Raw genomic sequence first — 18,453 nt, forward strand, 5'->3', positions numbered from 1 at the left:
GATCGCCCACCATGCACTGGGAGGAGGCACAGCGTATGGCCGCCAGCGCCCTGTCGGCGGTTCTCACGAACCATCATGTTGAGCACGCCTTTATCGGTGGCTTTGCCGTGCAGATTATCGGAAGCCTGCGCCGCACTGAGGACATTGATGTCCAGATCGACCTCACCGATGGCACCTCTCGAGAGCAAGTTGTGCAGCATCTCCTCGCAGCAGACTCCCGCTTCTCTGTGCGGGACACCAAACTATCCTTCACACCAGCTGAAGCGCCCGAGTACTCGGTTCCCATCGAAACCCTTCCAGTGGGTTCGCTTGGTCTTCCTCCGGCTCTGGACATCATCCGTCTTGGTGATGGTACGTTCCCTCTCTGCATCTTTCACGTTCAAGATAGGGACCTACGCTAACCTCCTTTCTCCCCCCCAGCTCAATACCCTATCCTACGCCCTTCGGTTCTGATTTTGACCAAGATCAAGCGCTGTGTCCACTTCATCGGCTCTACCAGGCCCAAGTCTATGCACAAGCTCGAGTCTGATCTTGACGACATCGAAAATATCCTCTTGTATCTCAAGAAACATGGCGAAAAGATTAATTTTGCAAGTTACTCGTCGCCAACCCCCGACAGACTGTACGCGGCCGTAGGCAAGCTCTTGCAGCACTATCGGAGCGAAGGACTAGATGACATGGTAGACACCCTACTCTGGGCCTTGGAGGAAAGCGATCGTGCAAAGGTCGACTCGGCTTGAAAGGATGAACACTGAGGAGGCCAAAGCCATTTGTGGCGAACGAAGTGGTAACACGATGGGTATATAGCAAGCCTCGATAATCATGACTCCTCTTTCCAGGGCAATTGGCCTTGGGCCCCAGAAACAAGCTTAATGAGGTTTTCCCTTATCCATTCCTCACCATCTCTCATTTCCCAAGACTTTATCCTGGCGACGGCGTTTCCAATCTCCGAGACTTCGGATTCTGAGAGCGGCACCTCATTTCCTATGATTTCCTCGTAATCTCCCTCATAGCTTGTATCAAAAAGGGCGTAGACAAGAAGATTGACCAGATGGGCCTTGAGTCGTCGGCGTAAACGGCTTGTCCGTGGCTCAGCGCAAATCACACGCATCATGGCAGTAGAAGCTGCCGCAAGGGGGACTGTCCAGATGTTGAAGGTGTGACCTGGCATGCCCGAGTACCGTATCTCTATCAGTTCGAGATCGCGGAAGTCCAGGCCCGACCAGGACAGCGGTAAGAAGACAAGCCGCCGGAAGCAGTCATGGCCAAGGAACTTTTCTGCCCTGTCATCGATGTTGTACCGCACACCCAAGCCTGAGAGCTCTGACGGGTAGGCGACATGCAGGGACTCTGTGGTTTCTGGATAGTACCCGAAGGAGGCCGCAACCTGGCAGGCATCAAGTAACTGTTGATCGGGGACTAGATAAAATAGACTCTGGAACATGTTAATCAAAGCAACACCACTAAAGGAATTAAACGGTCTGCTTACTCCATCGGTCGCAAGAGGTATACCCAGGCGGCGCCAGAGCTCGTACTCCCACTCGACAAGGTCAATCCGTGCCGCTGCGAGTTGGTGAAGCAAGGCTGCTACTCGTACACTATGGCACGTCATTTGTTGTTTGACGTGGTGATGATAATATAATACTATAGGTGAGAATAGTAGATGAAGAGAGCGCAAGGATGCGCCAGGATGAGAATGAAGGCGAAGATGGAGAGATGGCGCAGTGGTTAAAGGTACCTAGTTGTTGGTAAGATGAGGTTGAGGCTCGCCAGCATTAAACGTTCGTCAGCCCAGCCATGTTACCTACCTTAAGGTAAGTATTAGGTACGAAAGTAAAGGCGAGATGGCCATCGCACTTATGTAAGCTACTATGTAGGCAGAAGCTCCGTCAGTGCACTGTACTCACATGCAGAAAAGGCACCTAAGGTACGGTGTGAACTAGTCAGCACAGGGAAGTCAAACACTGTTAGTATCACAAAGTTAAAGTCGTCTAGGCATTCAAAGGCGAACAACATGATCATCTGCTCTGTGTTTGCAGTCTACCCTGCTGAGACGCGTGCATTGTTGAGCCCCTGTGTGCTAATAATTATCCGTTCCTTAGATACCTACCTACCTTATGTATCTCTACTACGGAAGGCCTCTAGAGGTTTTAGGGTAGGCAGGTAAGATAGTGGTCGAACTTGCTCGAGCATCCATGGATGGCTTCGTTCGCGTTCGCATCTTGACGAGGCTGAGCACTTGACACGCACCAGATTCACCACGCCATCGGCAGCTGATAGTCTCGCCAGCCCTCCTCCGTATCGGCCTCCCTCCACTTGTCCACCCCCCCAGCCACGCCCTCGCCATCCACCGCCCACTTGCCTCCCTCCACCATCTCTGCCCAGCGCTCCAGCACATGCTTCAGCTGCACGTCGTGCGTCCGTATGAAGTGGTTGAATCCCTGCTGATACAGCGCCGTGCCAGTCGCCGCCACCGGCTCCGCGACCGGCCCTCTGGCATGCGTATCCTCTCCAAACAGCGCCCCGTCACTGGTCCGAGCCCAGCCGTGCTCGCCGATGGCATACGGCAGGATGAGCACGCAGCCGTCTTCAAACGGATGCGTGCCGTGCGGATCCGTCTCTGTCAGATAGACTCCGGCAGGATAACTCGCTACCTCCTGGAACGGTGGTGGGAACGGCGGTATGACGACTTCTTCTCCCCATGGCGTTCGCCGCGCGTCTCGATGGGCCTCCTGGCTGCTCTCGAAGAGCAGTATGGGCATCGATTGCCCCTCGTTGATGTTGACTGAGGAGAATGGCTGTTGGTGGGCTAAACGAAGGCCTGGTGCAATGTAGCGAAATCGAACCTCGCGTGCCTGTGCCAGTAACCGGCCTGCGAAGCTGTTTGGCAAGATTGTGCCCGACTGGAGAATCTTTCGAAGATGATGCGTTTCAGCGCAGGAAGATGCAGGCATACGAGCCTCAATCGCTTGTGTGAGTCGGCCCAAGGCTTCGAGCGTCTCTTCCAAGTCACGCTCCGTATAAGACGGCATAATCCAGGGGTCGATCCGCTCTTGCTCTCCATCGTAGGACGAGCCCACAGCCAGCACCTTGCCCTGGTCCATCATGTCCAGAAAGGCTTCAAGAACGAGCTCGAGGGGCAGCCACACCTGTCTACCATTCATCGTGACGCTCGTGTCATGAATCGAAATATGCTGCATTGCCGTGGCCATGTCCTGATCGAAGACGAGCCCCAACGGGTGACTGGCGCCCAGCGCCCAGTTCGCCATGTAGAGCGTCACGTAACGCCGCTTGTTGGAGTCGTCCTCGTCGTGGCCGTAGTTGGCATTCTCCCAAAGCTGGTCTGGCGAGCTGAGGCCAGCGAGATACCGGAAGAATGCGTGTTGAGGCTGTGCCGTCATTGCGTAGCCGTGCCACGCCGCCTGGAGAAAGGCAATGAGAGAAGGGCTCAGCTTGGCAGCGTGCGGCAATAGTTGCGCGTCACCGCCATAGCACTCCCACCACGACCGGCGGTCGAGATGGCTCAGGCTGCGGCCGCTTGCAGTCCATCCTTGCTCGATGATGAGGTTGTGCAGAGCGGCGCATCGTTCGTGATCGAGGCCTTCGATGTCTCGGAGTGGCTGCTCGGCTGTGACTCGCCATTGGGACATGTTTGTTCTGCGGATGATTGGCTGTATCTCACTCATACAGACGAGAGGACGATATTTCGGTCGACGTACTTTTACCTCATTCCATCTTGCTGTTGCTTGTGCGTTGTGTTGAAGCTCATATGCTTTTTGTTGTAGCAAACAAGATATGTCAAGATTGGACCTTTTACTCTAGGTACCATGTATTAAGGGTTTGCATAGGTAGGTACCTACACCTAGGTAGTCAAATTGGGGTGGTGGCTTGTCACTGCCTAAATTAACTTACACGACTGCTGGAGCTCAATCTTACACCTGAGCCCAATGGCTAATAACCAACCATCTTGGCGCGCTGTTTGGAATCCTCACTGCATCAGACAATATAATCCTCATAGTTCTTGAAGAATAGTAGCTCGGTCCTATAAGTTCTATAAATCAAGCTCCTCTACCCGCTGCCATGAGCTCGCACACGTCGTCGGGGGTGCGGGTAGAAGATGCCCTCGACCTGGGCAGCGACAAGGCCTCTCTGGAGCAGAGAATAGAGCTCGTCTGGGAGGACATGCGCCTGATCCCAACAACTCCTCCGCCAGCGGAACACGACAAGGGCTACCCAGGCAACTCCGAAGACGACGACGATGACGATGACGATTCCGACGACTTTGCAACTGTGTCGGTGGAAATGGACGAAGCAGAACCGGCCGACATCATCGTCGACTGCCCTCTATGGCGGGATCTGCCCGATGGCCTGATGGACAATCTGCTCGCAAGCGCCAGAGATGCCATCAATCACTTTGAGCTGCTGAAAAAGGTGCTCGACGATCTCTTTACCTGCAAGATCCCGCCTGGAATCGCCGATGAATGCAATGCTCGTCGCATCGTCTCCACCGCTGCAGACACTCTCTGTAGGCTCCCCGGTTGCTCAACGCAGCTCTTTGACGATACGGACTTGTTCTATGCTTCCAATGGTGATCAAGCGGCATCCCAAGGAGAATACCTCGTCAGCATGCCGCCGTCAACGTCTCAAAGACAGGATCATCACAGTACAAGAGGTTGGGCGAGCTACAAGGTAACGACGCGGTTCGACAACAACACGATACGCCTCGCCTTGCTGGTGGCGTATCTCGATCAAACGACGCACCCTGCGGCATCAAACGCCATGCAAGGATACGTCAATCTCCTTTCAAGGCTCCTCGAATCCCTCTCCAAATCACACCAATCGTTCGACTTTGAAACATCTTCTTCCCACCAACCCACCGCCTACCGGATCACAATGGCTTACCTCTGGACCGCATGGCAGCGCTCACTCCTGCTCTTCTCCTACTACGTCTTCGGGACCCGTCTCCTCCAGCAAGTAAATGCCTGCTTCCTCAACAGCCGCCCGTTCCAGGACACGCCTGTCGATCCGGACATTGACTTCAGCGCCCTCGGGACATCGTTGCAGAGCGACGCTCAGGGGGCGCGTCTGGGATGCGACTATGTCTGTCGGTACTCGTTTGAACTGCTCCGGAGCAGCGCCCTTTCCGGCACGCAAGACTATCGAACACTCTTTTCACGCTTCAACGAGCTCTTTGCCGCCAGAGACGCGCGATGCCGCCAGGCGAGCAACGGCACATGGACTCCTTGCGACGGAAAGTCCTGGAAGACCTGCGGACGCTTCTTCGGGCTCGAGATCCCAGACCAGTCCGCCCACGACATCAGCTGCAAGAGAAACACATGCAGCCAACTGCCATGGGATGAAGAGTCCTACCGCGGCGTCCAAGGCCCGCGCAGCATATCTCTCTCCTCCACCCCCAAGGGCGGACCCCTGAAATACCGCAAGGCGTCGGGTCGAACGCTGGCCGTGTCCCACGTCTGGAGCCACGGCCAGGGCGGCAATCCCGACCAAGGCTTCAACGAGTGCCTCCACGATCGCTATGCTGCCATTGCGCGGCGTCTCGGCTGCGACTCGTACTGGATCGACGCTGCGTGCATTCCATCCGACGCCCAGCTTCGCTCCGCCGCCATCAAGACCATCAACCCCATCTTCAGAAACAGCAGAGCGACGCTTATATGCGACAAGGACATCATGCAAGTCGACGTTGTCGTCGCCGACGACACCCCAAGCTCCATCGCCCGGCTGGAAGTCCTCATCTCAGTGCTCCTGCTCAGCGACTGGAACGTCCGCGGCTGGACGATGCTCGAGGTCGTCCGGGGCAGCAGGGCGGTGCATCTCCTGTGCAAGGGCAACCGGCCAGTGCCCCTGAGAGACGTCCTCGCCTTGCTCTACAAGAACGGGAGCATCGACCTCTGCGCGCTCCTCATCGGATCTCCCCAGCTGATGCCCCCCGGCAGCAAACTCCGCGCGCCCGGCATCGAGACGGCGAGCGTGATGCTCTCCCGGCGATACGCGTCCCGCCCCGGCGACGATGTCATCATCTGGAGCTTGCTCTGTGGCGACGACCAGCCTCATCAGTCGCCGACGGCGCTGTGGAAGAGCAGACAAGGCACATGGGTCAAGACGGGCTTCCTCATGTCGAGCTGCGATCGCATCGCCGATGCTCCTCGTGGCTACGGCTGGGCGCCCGCCACACCGCAGGTCCTCGGTCCGTACACGTCCTCGCGCACATCCGATGCTCCTCTCTTCTGGCCCTACGACGGCTCGGGCACAGACGCGGCCAGGATCATGACGCTCGGCACAGGCAAGGCGACGACGACGTGCCTTCGCGGGAAGTGGCTCGCGCACGTCTATTCGCCGTCTGACGAACCGCTTGTCGACGACCCCACGGGCTCGTCGTGTTGGCAGAGAGCTGAGCTGCTCCTCTCTCTGGAGGGCTACGCGAGGGTCCTTTTCCTTCGGCCCTTGTTTGTAGAGTCTGTCGAGTCCGGCTGGACGCCCGAGCTGTCTGCGCCCTTTACGGCGGCCCAGAATCAGGACGAGGGTGAGCTTGTGGCCGTGGCGGTTTGTGCAACAAACGAGGACCATGCCCAGCACGTCGATATGGCCTATCCGGAGGAATACACGGGCCTGTACGAGCTGGAGCCGGAGTGCTGGGAATGGAAGGGGGTTTGCTGGTGCACCTCTGCAGACGTGGCGAGTCGTCTGCGTTTCAAGACAAGGCAGGTCAGGATTGTCTAGATCGATGATGCACTCCCTTTGTACGGACACATGGCCGGAGACGCCGTGAAAAGGGGGCGAAGCGAGCACAACACCACAAGATGATACAATCATCAGCAAACAGTCTTTACATCTAACCAAACCGTGACAAATAGTAGCAATCTGATGTTCCCTCATACCATTAACCTCAACCCGGAGCTCACCAGCAAACCGCCTTCTCCAACTCAAACCTCCCGGGCTCGTCACAAACACTTTCTCAGTCATGCAGCAACACCCCTTTCTCCCCCCCTATTTGGCCGCACCGGCACGCAAATTCCTCCCCTTCCACAACAGCTCAACTTCAACCCGAATTGCCCCCTCGATCTTCTTCCCCTTGACAACCCCCCCAAGATCGTCTCCAAACGCCGGCCCCAGCATGACCACCTGCCCATTCACGCGCAGCCCCTTGATCTGCACCACAAACGAGGCCGCCTCGTCCGGCCCAATCACGATCGACGGCTCCGCGCCAACGAGGTCATCGCCAAAGAGCGCCGCGCCGTTGGAGCGCAGCATGTGGCGCACGCGGCCCTGGAGCTCGCGCACGCTGAGCCCGCACTGGTCCGCGACGATGGCGGAGCAGCCGTACAGCGGCCAGGCGATGTAGAGGAGCACGTTGACCTGCTGCTTGCCCTGTTCGTCGGGCGACTGAGGCGGAGATTGCGCCACAGCAGTGGCAGTAGATACAGAAGTAGCAGCAGCAGCTGCAGCAGCAGCAGCTGGAACCAGAGAAGAACCCGAGCCCCCAGCCTCGAGCGGCTTGCTCACCCCCTCAGCGGCCTTCTGCTCCAGCGGCTTCACCGGCATGACATTCGACCAATAGTTGTACGCCTCGCTGCGGCCCTCGGGCACGCGGTAAAAGGAGCTCGCCGGCCCATAGTTGGGGCAGATGAAGCCCTTGGGGCGAAGACTGCTGTCCTCATACCGCGAGACAGGCTCAAAGTCCTCTTCACGGGGGGGACTCGGCGACCTCCAGCCCCTGAACCGATACGACGCGGCGGCGGCGGCTGCATTGTTCCCCCGTCCGGTCTTGTTTGCCAAAGGCAGACTCGCTTCTTGTTCTTCTGCCTCCATCAAGTGCAGATTATCCGTGTGCAGTGAGAATGAAGTCGTCGTCGCCGCCGCCGCCTTTGCCTCGTCCCCATCCACGCTCGGCGGCTTCTCGACCCCGTTTCGGGACCTCTCAACTTCCCTCTTTGGCAGCTGATTCTTCTTCTTCTTCTGCTGCTGCTGATGGGCCGGCGCCTCGACCTTTTGGCGCTTCACCCACGCGCTCGTGTCGTCGTCGGCGTTGTCCTCCCCGAGGAACGTGGCCAGCGCCTCGGCCGATCGCCGGTGCAGCTTGGCCAGCACCTCGATGAAGCTGGGTCCGCCGTCGGACAAGACGATGGTCCGCGGGGTGATGATGTCGCTCTTGAGGACGTTGACCTGCCAGTTGTTGGGGCCCTTGACGTGGGAGAGGACTTCGAAGAGGCAGTCTCTGCCGTGGACGAATTGGAGGTTGCCTGCGTGAAGGAGACGAGTCAGCAGATTGTACTTGGGAGATTTGAGTGAGGAGGAGTTGAGGAGAAGGAGAAGGAGGAGGATAATAGGGTGCTTGAAGGTGGTTTGGGCATACACTTGATGAGATCAATATAGTGCAAGCCGCCATGATCAGGAATCTCATCCATGTTGCCTGTCTGCGGAAGAATAGTAGACAATTGCATGAGTAAGGAAAACCAACGCCTTCAAGAACGTTAAAGGCCAAAAGAGCAAAAAAAAAAGAAGAAGTTATAGAGCAAGCGGGAAACAGTATCTCAGCAACCCTCGATTTTTCTCGCTGAAGAGAAGACAGAAAAATCCAAATTCCATCAACCGGGAATCCTCACGCCTTATATACCCCCAAATCGAGACCAAAACCACAACTTTCTTGCACAAGTCAAAATCTCAATAGAGATACACACACATCGTCTTTTTTTCTTTTCGTCTTGCACATTTAATGTTGCCCACGCCGTTTTTTTCTTTTATGCCCAGCTCAACTCGTTTCTTCCCGGCTTCTTCTCTTCGGCTCGGCCACTTTTTGAACCCCCTTACATGACCTCCTCCTCCCCCCCCCCCCCCCTCCTCCAGCCGCGCCACCATGCAAATGTTGCTTCTTCGGTCTGCTGGTTTGTGTAACACCACAGGCAAGCCACAAAAAAAAGCGGCAGAGACGAGCCATTTCTCCAGGCTGAAGCTTAGGAGAAAAGAAAAAAAAAAAAGGGACAAAGCCTTCCCAGTCCACCAACCATTCCCTTCCTCCAAAACAAAGCCATCCAGCCTAAAACATCACGAATCACCCAAAAAAGAAGAGAGGGTTGTAAAAGAGCACAACAAAACTTTCATCTCAAAAAGAACCATCTATATCCAACGACAGACTTGTCATCCACCCCTTTCCCATACGAAGCCAATGTACTGTATATACACTCTCCCGCTGCCCCCCCCCCCTATGCATGTCTGAAGCGCAATACTATGCTGCAACCAGAACAAACCACCACACCAGACCAGGGTTTGTCGAGGAAAAACCCGCCATACATACATACAGTCATTGTAATTCTCTCGCAGAAGCTGAACATAGGACGGCCCGCATCGCTAGCAGCACCGACTATCGTTTTCTGCCTGCTCTCCTATTTGGTTGCCTTGCCGGGTTTCCCTTCATGCCCGCTTCTGATAATGCTTGCAAGGCAGCCCGCTCTGCTGACTCCCTTTGTGTAACACTCTGGACGCCTTGGGACAAGGTCATACATACTCCTCCGTTCTCTTCCGCCTAGTACCTGGTTTGCATGTGCAAATCAAGGCTTTTACGACAGAGTGAGTAACGGGAGACTCTTCACTGCCAACTCATCTATTATCCATCTGCATAAAATCAACACAAATCCCAGCTTCCCAACCCCCCCTTTTCTTTCAATCTTCCAAGATTCCAGCTCATCCCCAAATCTAGGCCCCCAAACGCCCACATCACGCCATATCAATGCACTCTCCCATCGTAGAGTCCCCCTCTCTCCTCTTCCTTCCATGTCCCGATATATTTGTTTGCTTCGCCTTGCATGCCCCTAGAAAATGCAAGTTTTCATCCCCCCCCCCCTCCTGGGCAGACAAAAAAAGATCTTCTCAGTCATTCTTCTTGCCAAGGTAAGTCAGATACCCACGGCAGCGTCGTTCTGAAAGATAACAACACAAAATACCATTCGTCACAAAAGGTACATGCAAAAAGGCAACGTCTTTTCTCTCGCTGAGGCCCAGTTGCCTGGTCATAGGATCAGACATGTAGCGCGGGCCTCCAGCAGCAGACACGGCTGTATCTCTCTTCTTCATTTGACGCTTCAGCAGCACAGGCCTGCAAGTTTGCTTTCACATCAGCTTCTCCCAACCTTTCTTCATCCCGGTCCCCTCTCCCATTCGATGACGGCTTCGACTCTCTCAAAGCAATAAAAGAAGAAAAGAAAAAAAAAAAGGTCGGATCAAGACAATATACCCAATACTACTACCTACATACAACAAGGATATCGAACTACCTTCAGCCATCACATTCCAATCCCATCCGGAAAAACACAAAAAAACAAAACCCATCCCGCACTCTCACCGGTCAAAAGACTCTCCCGTTCACAGCGTTACCCCCGGCCTCGCCGGCCCTCTTGAAACCCGGATCGAAGAAAGAAAGAAAAAGGCTGCCGCAGGTGGAGAGATGGCTGTGACAAGACAGACATCGAGCAGGGATCTTTGCTGCAGCTGCTGCATGCTCCTCTGATATCCATGTACCTGGATGGGGTACTACTGCTGCTCCTCTTGATATCCATATACCTGGATGGAGTACCCGGCCTCCAAAGCCTCTCACATGCAAGTACCAGTAGTAAGTAGTAGGTCGTATCAAGCTCAAGTGCCAGCCAGTCATTTTCTGCTGTATGTAAGGGGGGGGAATTAGCGGCATGGTCTGATGTCTGCTGGAAAAGGAGAGAAAAACGCCACGGCAGAGGACGAAGCTGAGTGACAACAGGCATTCATCTATTCAGAGTCAGAAGCGAAAAAAAAAAAAGGAAAAAAAAAAAACCGTTATGGTCCAGTGTTCGGTCGTTTCGCCCATGTAAATCCATTTTGCCCTCAACCAAGCTCATTAATAACACATTCCTATTTGGCAAGCTTGCCATGTTCCCCCCCCGCCTTGGCCGGTAGTATACCCATCCTGGCCGTCCCCAGATCTCCCAACCTCCTCCCACATCTGCATCCAGAGTCAGGGGAGGGGTAGACGCTCAGATGCTGGCCTGGAGCCGCTCCAGCCGTGACGTGACGGCCTCGACTAGCGCAGACTCGCGAGACAGCAGTCCTTGCACCTGCTGCAGCTTGCTGCGTCGTATGTCTTGGGGGATGCGCAGCTGCTCCACGCTGGCCGGTGACTGGGTGCCGCTCGCGTTCTTGAGGGCCTCGGCCTCGGCCACCAGCTCTGCCTGCAGCCTCTTGACCTCCTCCAGCCGCTTCCATACCTGTTTCGACTGGTTCCTCGACCCGGCCTCAGCCCCCGGGGGAGGTCCAGACACGCTAGCCTCCATCGCCTTGACCTCTTCCACAAACGCTCGCTCCTTGGCGCTCAGATCACGCCATGTTGTCTTGCTGACCATTTTCCGGAGATCCTCCATCCGCTTCGTCAGCTTCTCCTGCCGCTCCTTGGCCTTGTTGATCCGCCTCTCGTACATTGTATTGTCCGACTCGTTGTTCTCCCGGTGAGATCCGTTGATGGTGTCAATCTTGCCCTTGACCTCGTTTGCCTTCCTCACCTGCTGCCGTAGCTCTGCCTGTAACAGTTCGCATCGGCGAAAGACCTCGGCGGCCGCTACGCCCAGCCGGTATGTCTCCTCGCTGAGGACCTTGTGTGCGTCGGTGAAGATTGCCAGCGTGAGCGGGCTGAGCTTCACCTCCTGGTTGACAATGGTCTTGTGGCGAGACGTGCGGAGACGCTCCAGCAGCTCTGGCAGGGCGGACGACTCGCTAAAGGTATGTGGGGGATAGTACACCGGTCGCGGCTCGTAAAAGTCCAGAGGTGCCATGCTGACTTCGCGCTCGTGAACGGGGCTGTCCTGTCGAACGGTCACTGGCTCATCGTCGGGCGTCTCAAAGGTCAGCGCAATGGGCTCGTAAGGGGTCGCCGAGAGGAGGAAGTAGCCGAGGTCGGGATCGCGGATAGTGACGCAGCCTGCCAGCGGGATCGCGACATCTGCTGCCTGCTGTGCGTAGACTCTGTCCCTGGTAGACTGCGAGTTGGCCAAGAGTCCGAGGCGGAAGTCTGTGCCCGCCTCAAACTCGCCCAGTAGCTCGCTCTCTAGCCTAAAGATCCATGGGGTGAGCGAGATGAAGGTGATGGCCGCGTGGTGGGTGACAAAGAAGTTGTATCGCGACATGACGTCCGTGCTAAACACCGGCCAGCTGCCCTCATTGACCTCGACCGGAGTCATGGTGTCGATGGCTTGGAATGCTAGAAGAGCCGGTGGTTCCATCTCGGCTGCCAGTGCGCGACCGAGCCTGCTCTTGCTCTTGGGAGGCAGCCACTGGGCTTGTACTCCGTCAGTGTCCAGGTAGATGCGGACCTGGCCGCTCGTGGACAGCAAACAGATGACAGTCAGCGAGAGGCCTTCCTGGTCCCCGTTGTCAAAGTCCAGCTCGTCTTCCTCACCCAACATCAGATCTTCCGTCTCCGTCTTCTTCCCAATCACCAGCATGTCCGTGATGGAGCTGTCCAGATCATCTCCGGTTTCCGGGCTCGCCTGCAAGTCAAAAGGCCCCTGGAGACGAGGAATGGCGCCAGGCCGGGAAGGCCTCGTGTAAACCTCGAGCGCAGGTTCTCCTGGAATGACGGACTCCACAATCTGGGGCTCCTGAGAGTCAATCTCACCCATCCACTGGAGCTGCTGCTGGGCCAGAAGCTTGTCCCTGTCGTCCACGTTGGGGTCGTCCTCAATGGCAGCCACGCTGGTAACGATGGATATCGAAAGAGAGGGGATGAGCGTCGGCGGCGGTGCCCATCGCTGGGGCAGAAGCGGACTCAGCGCATACACGTCACCCTCGCGCATGGCAATCCACAGCGTCATCGGGTCCCAGCCACCGGATCCCTTGGTCGCGAAGCTTGCCGCGGCCACCTCCATCTCGAATTCGTCGGGCGAGAAGGCCTTGCTAGTGGCCGACACGGACGCGGAGAAGTCCTGGTCCACCGTGGTGCCATCCGCCAGCTTCTTCAGGTCGATCGAAGTCGTCGGAGAATCAAAGGACCAGCGGTCCTGCGTTGAGAGCTCCCAGAGGCGGACTGTTGCGTCGGCCGTGACAGTCACAATGCAGGAGCCGTTAACTCCCAGAGGGTGCCACAGGGCAGATACAATGGCAGCCCGGGAAGTGACGTGTGTCGTGGGGCCGAGGGTGTATGCCTTGGGCTTTAGCGGGCTGGTGTCGTCGCTCGTGAGGTGGGAAGAGTCGGGCAGGGCACAGATGTGGACGGTGTGTGTGGTGAGAATGGCCAGCAGGTTGGTGTTGGGCGAGATGATGAGCTGCCGGATGTCGTCGGCCACGGGGACCTTGAGTATCTGTACAAGGCAGTTGGTTAGCAGCTTGTAGTTTAGAAAAGGCTGGGATGCTTGTCCCTCTCCATCGCCCTTCCTCCGCCCCGTCCTCTCATTGCACAGTAGCATCAACTTACCCTCCATCCGCCCGGCGCGTCAGTGGCATCCGTATCGATCGACTGCAGCGTCTCGTCCTCGCGCTTGATGCGCACGCTGGAGCTCCTCCGCCGCGACTGCTTCTCCGTCCATTCTTCCTTGAGGTAGACCAAGTCGCCCCAGCGTATCTCCTTGCCCACGGCCACAAACACCTCGGTCCCGCGCCGGGCAATCGTCCTCCTGGGGCCGGGGATCTGCTTCTTCTTGCCCGGCGACAGCGCCCGCGAGCGCAGAGACTCGGCCGAGGGCTCGAAGAGCTGGTTGCCGGGGGCATTTTTCGACAGCCAGGCGGCCGAGTAGCACTTGACCTTGGGCATGGCTACGTCTGCTAGGCCTGCGTTCTGCTGGCCCTTCTCTCTCCTCTGTCGCTTGTCGTCAGTAAGTAGAGACGGAGCTTCGAGCGCAAAAGCTGGCGCTTGTCTTCGGACAGCTCGAGGAGAGCGGCGTCGTTGCCGGATCAAGGCCTCGGGACTGGAAAAGAATCAAAAAAGCTTCAACCTGCAAAAAAGCGCGGCTGATGGCTGGCCAGCGAAAAAGCATCCACAGCATCCATTGACTGAACCAGCGGCAGCTTCTAGCGCGTCAGTCCAGGTGGCCGGGGCTCCACCCGCATTCGCTGCAACCCGCCTGTAAGATCCGGCTAGCGCTGTTTCTACAGGTGCCTTGCATCCATCGGCTGCTTTTTCGTGCTTAGGTTGTCTTGTGCTCGTGCTGGTTGCTTTGAAGCTTTCCGTCGTCAATCACTCACTGTTGAGCATCAATTGGATTCTTCTGCGGCGACTCGCCCTTGATTGTCCCAACATCTACGGACTCTCCGGCTATCACGCTATTGTTCTCATCTGCCATTTGCTTGTGAATCCTTAGACTCGACCGCAGACACAGTCGTGATGCGTCCCGAGGTTCGAAGCACCGTGGAGCGCCTCGATAGGCCGAGTGCGTACTATCTCAGCAGGGTGCGTCAAGCAGGAACTCGTCTTGAATCACAATCACTGAACAAGCACTGATGAGTTTGCAGAATAAGCGCAGACGCGACCGAGACGACAACGGAGATGACGCAGCCGAGCCCGCCGTCGACCCCCTCGCCAACGCGACAACCCTCTACGTCGGCAACCTGTATGTCCAAACCCTCCTCCATCGAAGCCCTCTTCCTCGACGCATGTCCTAACGTGACCTCTTTCGCAGCTCCTTCTACACCACAGAAGAGCAAGTCTACGAGCTCTTCTCCAAGTGCGGCGAAATCAAGCGCATCATCATGGGCCTCGACCGCTTCAACAAGACCCCCTGCGGCTTCTGCTTCGTCGAGTACTACACCCACCAGGACGCCCTCGACTGCATGAAGTACATTGGCGGCACAAAGCTCGACGAGCGCATCATCCGCACGGACCTGGACCCCGGCTTCGAGGAGGGCAGGCAGTACGGCCGAGGCAAGTCGGGCGGCCAGGTGCGAGACGAGTACCGAGAGGACTACGACGAGGGCAGAGGAGGAATAGGCAGGGCGCTGCAGTCGGTGCGGGGGAGTAACTACGATGATTGAGGTTGATTCTAGTGATGATGATGATGCTTCTCAAGGAGTTGCTTTGCTCATGTTTTTTTTTTCTTGTCTTGATATCTTTATACTTGGAATGATACCTTTACGGGAATAGATTTGGATTTCAGCGCAGACTTGCAGCTCATATCGATCCAAGTGCCGTCCGTGTTCAGCCAACCATTCGAGTATTCATACAGGCATCTTCCGTTGTAGCGATTTTCCCCCTGCTCCTCTCCGTCATCTTCCCGTACAGCCGTATCTTCAAAGGTAGGTAGGTATTGCGCCGTGTTGCAAGGTTGTATTGTACAATAAGTCTCTGCTTATATGGTATGTCTGTCTCCCCAGACTCGGTTCCCAGGATTCTCGCAATTCGCTCGTGAAATAATCGTTGTCGCATCCCTCCCATCAGTATCCAGGAGGATTGACTCTCTGCGAAACTCTCGTCCACTTTGGCAACTCTGCAATTCACCGTCAGCTCACAGAAACCCTCCCCCAAGAACGACAGAACCCCCCATGCACTCCAAGTACATACTGTGAATGCCCTTGCGATACTTCTTCTCCTTCCGATCAAACATGGTGTACTTGTCTCTCGGAAGCATCTCCTCCTCAATGGGCATCTCCGCCTTCCACCGCTCAATCGCCTCCAGCGTCTGTCCCTTCTTCGCCAGCGCGGCGTCCAGCGTCGCAACCACGCTGTCCACGGCCCGCAGCCGCAGCCTGTGCCGCCTCTTCTGGAATCTCGACAGGCGCCAGGGAATCTTCCACAGGAGGCCGCCCGACAGCGGGTTCGTGGCGCGGAAAGGGCCAAACATTGTTGCTGTCGTTATGTGTTGTCGTCGGTTCTTGGGCCTTTTTTCTTCGTGAGGCTTCAAGAAGTTGCAAACTTGCGGCCGGAGTTTTAGGTAGCTTTTCGCACTTTGTTTCCCGGAGTCGCTTTCTCGCAACGGGATTGGCCCCTCTGAATCAAAGATGGGGTATGATAGTACGTAGTAGGGGGGCGTGCATCCCGGACGGAACAACGATGCGCCATGCCACTTTCGCACACACCCTTTGATCCCCTCCACTATCAACTCCAGCTCCATCTCGTCCAATGATCCAATCCGCTGCTTGCTTGCCCGACTTGCGCGCATCAAACGGGGAAGACAGATACCGAGTCATAATACTACTGATCCTCAGACAAAGCTCCGTAATCCCCCGCCAGCAACTTTGCCCCGGAATGCTGGGCGCGGCAGCCGCACAATGAGCTACTACTTTGCCATCGTCGGCACCCAGGACAACCCGCTGTTCGAGTACGAGTTCGGCACCTCCAAGCAGGGCGGCGATGGCCAGTCCCGCTTCACCGAGCAGGTGCGCCACCTGAACCAGTTCATCCTGCACTCGAGCCTCGACATTGCCGAGGAGGTGCAGTGGTCGCACGGCCAGATGTGAGTTCGCCTTCGTCTGCCCCTCCCCCCATTCACTTCACTCCCATGGATGCGCTTCCGCTGTCTTGGTCGTCATGGCGCATGACGCTTGTTTGCGGGAATGGCTGTGACCGAACAGTGGACGAGGGCTGACCGACGGCGGTTTGCGCAATGGCAAGGTACCTCAAGTGCATCGACAAGTTCTTCAACAACTACATCTCCTGCTTCGTCACCGGCGGCAACGTCAAGTTCCTGCTGCTGCACCAGCCCACGACCCCGACCTCGACGGCCTCGTCCCGATCGTCGACCGCTATTGGCGCCAACCCGACGAGCCCGGCCACCGAGGAGGCCATCAAGATGTTCTTCATGGAGGTGTACGACAACTGGGTCAAGGCCATCATGAACCCTTTCTACAAGGCCAACATGGAGGTGCGGAGTCCCATCTTTAGAGCGAGGGTAGCGGCCGCTGGACGGAAATACTTATAGAGCATTTTAAGTTCACGTAATGAATAATGAATGACAAAATCTACGTTGATACCATATTACTGGTTTGGTCACGACGGCTCACGATGCAATCTTGACGGACGCGATCACGGAATGATTATCGTAGTTGTATTCGTGTGATATTGTCATGTAACAGGGTCGTCTACCATGACGCCTCCTTCATAAACCCATTTCCCCCCAACGCCAATCGATCGAAAGTACAGAAGAGTCCATGTTATTTGCACAGATAACCCCAGCTCCACAAATCGCCCCCTTGGTGAAGACGCGCGCCGCAGCAGCAGCATATAAAAGGAAACCCCAAGACGCGTTTTGTTTTGTCTGTTTGTTCCGGGGTACTTTAACCACCGAAACCGTAGAGGGTGCGGCCCTGTCGCTTAAGGGCGTAGACAACGTCGAGCGAGGTGACGGTCTTGCGCTTGGCGTGCTCGGTGTAGGTGACGGCGTCGCGGATGACGCCCTCGAGGAAGGACTTGAGAACACCGCGGGTCTCCTCGTAGATCACTGATGGCAACGCGTGTCAGATGAAGCTGCTCGTGATGATGATGACGATGATGGCCGAAGAGGAACTTACTGGCAGAGATACGCTTGACACCACCACGACGGGCGAGACGTCGGATAGCAGGCTTGGTAATGCCCTGGATGTTGTCACGAAGAATCTTGCGGTGACGCTTGGCACCGCCCTTGCCGAGGCCCTTGCCGCCCTTTCCACCTACAGACCGAGATGGTTAGCATCATTCCATTCGATTCTTTTATGTGTGTGTGTGTGTGTGTGAAGCCATCGCTAGATCCCACACGCGTTGTGGCGACGAGATGCTCTGCCGCACCCGCATCCCCAGCATGGCACGGCACAGCGCATCCCACCGACAAACACGCGATAGAGCAAGACAACAATGATGAGGATGAGGAGTATTACTCACGTCCAGTCATGATGGATGTAGTTTAACGTAAAGTGGGATATAAAAGACTTGGTTTGGGATAAGAAGACAGGAAAACGCGTCACTAGAGTTAAATGACGTGTTATAGCAGATGCAAGAAGACAAAACGTTGCGAGAGCGAAAAGAGGGCGTTCCCGATGCGGGGGGGCGGGCAATAAATACGCGCAGGGAATCACCGCCAAATCAGTAGCCTTTTTCCCCTCCACTTTAGTATTGGCATATTATTTTCTTTTTTTGCTGATTGCGTTGCTATGCCTGTTTCGGGGGTGGGGTGCGTGGTTCGATTTTTCTGTTTGGTTGGAAAGGGACTTTGGCCTTGAGCTTCTTCGTGGTACGTGCGCAAGTACCTTTTTACTACTATCAGTTACTATACCTAAGGACTTGCAAAGACTCGCTCCATTTCTCTGCTCTCGGAAGGGCGGAATGCCATAATAATAACGCGACTAGACTATCATGTGATGGGGCGCCCTTTTTTTCCCTCTTTGCTTGGGAAGCTCACTCGGGGAAACATCGGCCAGGGGTCCCTCACCGAAACGGGCATCAACAACAAACGACAAAACGGTTGCTGCTGGCTTGCACCGTTTCATTGCACGCACGTCAAACGGTCTCACAGCCCC

The 18,453-nt window shown here is 56.0% G+C and overlaps 9 protein-coding genes across 9 annotated transcripts; 4 read left to right on the forward strand and 5 right to left on the reverse strand.

The window, feature by feature from the left end:
* Positions 1–428: 428 nt before the first annotated feature.
* Positions 429–740, forward strand: TRIREDRAFT_65810 (uncharacterized protein; the record flags this gene model as incomplete). Its single annotated transcript, XM_006967350.1, has 1 exon — positions 429–740. A coding segment is annotated over one exon (312 nt), but the record flags the coding sequence as incomplete, so codon positions are not given.
* Positions 741–2,255: 1,515 nt separating this feature from the next.
* On the reverse strand, positions 2,256–3,650 carry TRIREDRAFT_109760 (uncharacterized protein; the record flags this gene model as incomplete). Its single annotated transcript, XM_006967459.1, has 1 exon — positions 2,256–3,650. The coding sequence occupies one exon, from the start codon at positions 3,648–3,650 to the stop codon at positions 2,256–2,258; it is 1,395 nt and encodes a 464-aa protein (XP_006967521.1).
* A 430-nt stretch (positions 3,651–4,080) lies between these two features.
* TRIREDRAFT_109761 (uncharacterized protein) lies at positions 4,081–6,362 on the forward strand (the record flags this gene model as incomplete). The annotated part of the gene is made up of 2 exons (XM_006967351.1): positions 4,081–5,554; positions 6,067–6,362. 2 exons carry the CDS (start codon positions 4,081–4,083, stop codon positions 6,360–6,362), a joined length of 1,770 nt encoding a protein of 589 aa, XP_006967413.1.
* A 497-nt stretch (positions 6,363–6,859) lies between these two features.
* Positions 6,860–8,531, reverse strand: TRIREDRAFT_123009 (uncharacterized protein). Its single transcript, XM_006967460.1, has 3 exons — positions 8,372–8,531; positions 7,181–8,258; positions 6,860–6,968 (listed from the first exon to the last, which is right to left on the reverse strand). Exons 1-3 carry the CDS (start codon positions 8,457–8,459, stop codon positions 6,917–6,919), a joined length of 1,218 nt encoding a protein of 405 aa, XP_006967522.1. The 5' UTR covers positions 8,460–8,531; the 3' UTR covers positions 6,860–6,916.
* A 2,487-nt stretch (positions 8,532–11,018) lies between these two features.
* TRIREDRAFT_80159 (uncharacterized protein) lies at positions 11,019–13,783 on the reverse strand (the record flags this gene model as incomplete). Its single annotated transcript, XM_006967461.1, has 3 exons — positions 11,019–11,352; positions 11,473–13,334; positions 13,448–13,783. 3 exons carry the CDS (start codon positions 13,781–13,783, stop codon positions 11,019–11,021), a joined length of 2,532 nt encoding a protein of 843 aa, XP_006967523.1.
* A 570-nt stretch (positions 13,784–14,353) lies between these two features.
* Positions 14,354–15,000, forward strand: TRIREDRAFT_66012 (uncharacterized protein; the record flags this gene model as incomplete). The annotated part of the gene is made up of 3 exons (XM_006967352.1): positions 14,354–14,423; positions 14,465–14,579; positions 14,649–15,000. The coding sequence occupies 3 exons, from the start codon at positions 14,354–14,356 to the stop codon at positions 14,998–15,000; spliced, it is 537 nt and encodes a 178-aa protein (XP_006967414.1).
* Positions 15,001–15,399: 399 nt separating this feature from the next.
* Positions 15,400–15,806, reverse strand: TRIREDRAFT_65808 (uncharacterized protein; the record flags this gene model as incomplete). The annotated part of the gene is made up of 2 exons (XM_006967462.1): positions 15,400–15,452; positions 15,527–15,806. 2 exons carry the CDS (start codon positions 15,804–15,806, stop codon positions 15,400–15,402), a joined length of 333 nt encoding a protein of 110 aa, XP_006967524.1.
* Positions 15,807–16,233: 427 nt separating this feature from the next.
* Positions 16,234–16,883, forward strand: TRIREDRAFT_4947 (cis-Golgi transport protein particle complex 20 kDa subunit; the record flags this gene model as incomplete). Its single annotated transcript, XM_006967303.1, has 2 exons — positions 16,234–16,418; positions 16,577–16,883. 2 exons carry the CDS (start codon positions 16,234–16,236, stop codon positions 16,881–16,883), a joined length of 492 nt encoding a protein of 163 aa, XP_006967365.1.
* A 113-nt stretch (positions 16,884–16,996) lies between these two features.
* hh4.2 (histone H4) lies at positions 16,997–17,915 on the reverse strand. The gene is made up of 3 exons (XM_006967463.1): positions 17,819–17,915; positions 17,473–17,610; positions 16,997–17,402 (listed from the first exon to the last, which is right to left on the reverse strand). The coding sequence occupies exons 1-3, from the start codon at positions 17,826–17,828 to the stop codon at positions 17,239–17,241; spliced, it is 312 nt and encodes a 103-aa protein (XP_006967525.1). The 5' UTR covers positions 17,829–17,915; the 3' UTR covers positions 16,997–17,238.
* Between the last annotated feature and the right edge of the window lie 538 nt (positions 17,916–18,453).

The sequence above is a fragment of the Trichoderma reesei genome (genome assembly GCF_000167675.1).
Source record: "Trichoderma reesei QM6a unplaced genomic scaffold TRIREscaffold_17, whole genome shotgun sequence".
Lineage (NCBI taxonomy): Eukaryota > Fungi > Ascomycota > Sordariomycetes > Hypocreales > Hypocreaceae > Trichoderma > Trichoderma reesei.

What these genes read in the sequence shown, in the direction of transcription:
- TRIREDRAFT_123009 (XM_006967460.1), bottom strand. Translation starts at nt 8,459, where the DNA reads ATGCAATTGTCTACTATTCTTCCGCAGACAGGCAACATGGATGAGATT. An exon ending in CTATATTGATCTCATCAAGT is followed by an intron (nt 8,259 to 8,371) that starts GTATGCCCAAAC and finishes TCCTTCACGCAG; the next exon opens with GCAACCTCCAATTCGTCCAC. An exon ending in GGGCCGGACGAGGCGGCCTC is followed by an intron (nt 6,969 to 7,180) that starts GTTTGTGGTGCA and finishes TGACTGAGAAAG; the next exon opens with TGTTTGTGACGAGCCCGGGA.
- hh4.2 (XM_006967463.1), bottom strand. An exon ending in TGTCAAGCGTATCTCTGCCA is followed by an intron (nt 17,403 to 17,472) that starts GTAAGTTCCTCT and finishes CGTTGCCATCAG; the next exon opens with TGATCTACGAGGAGACCCGC.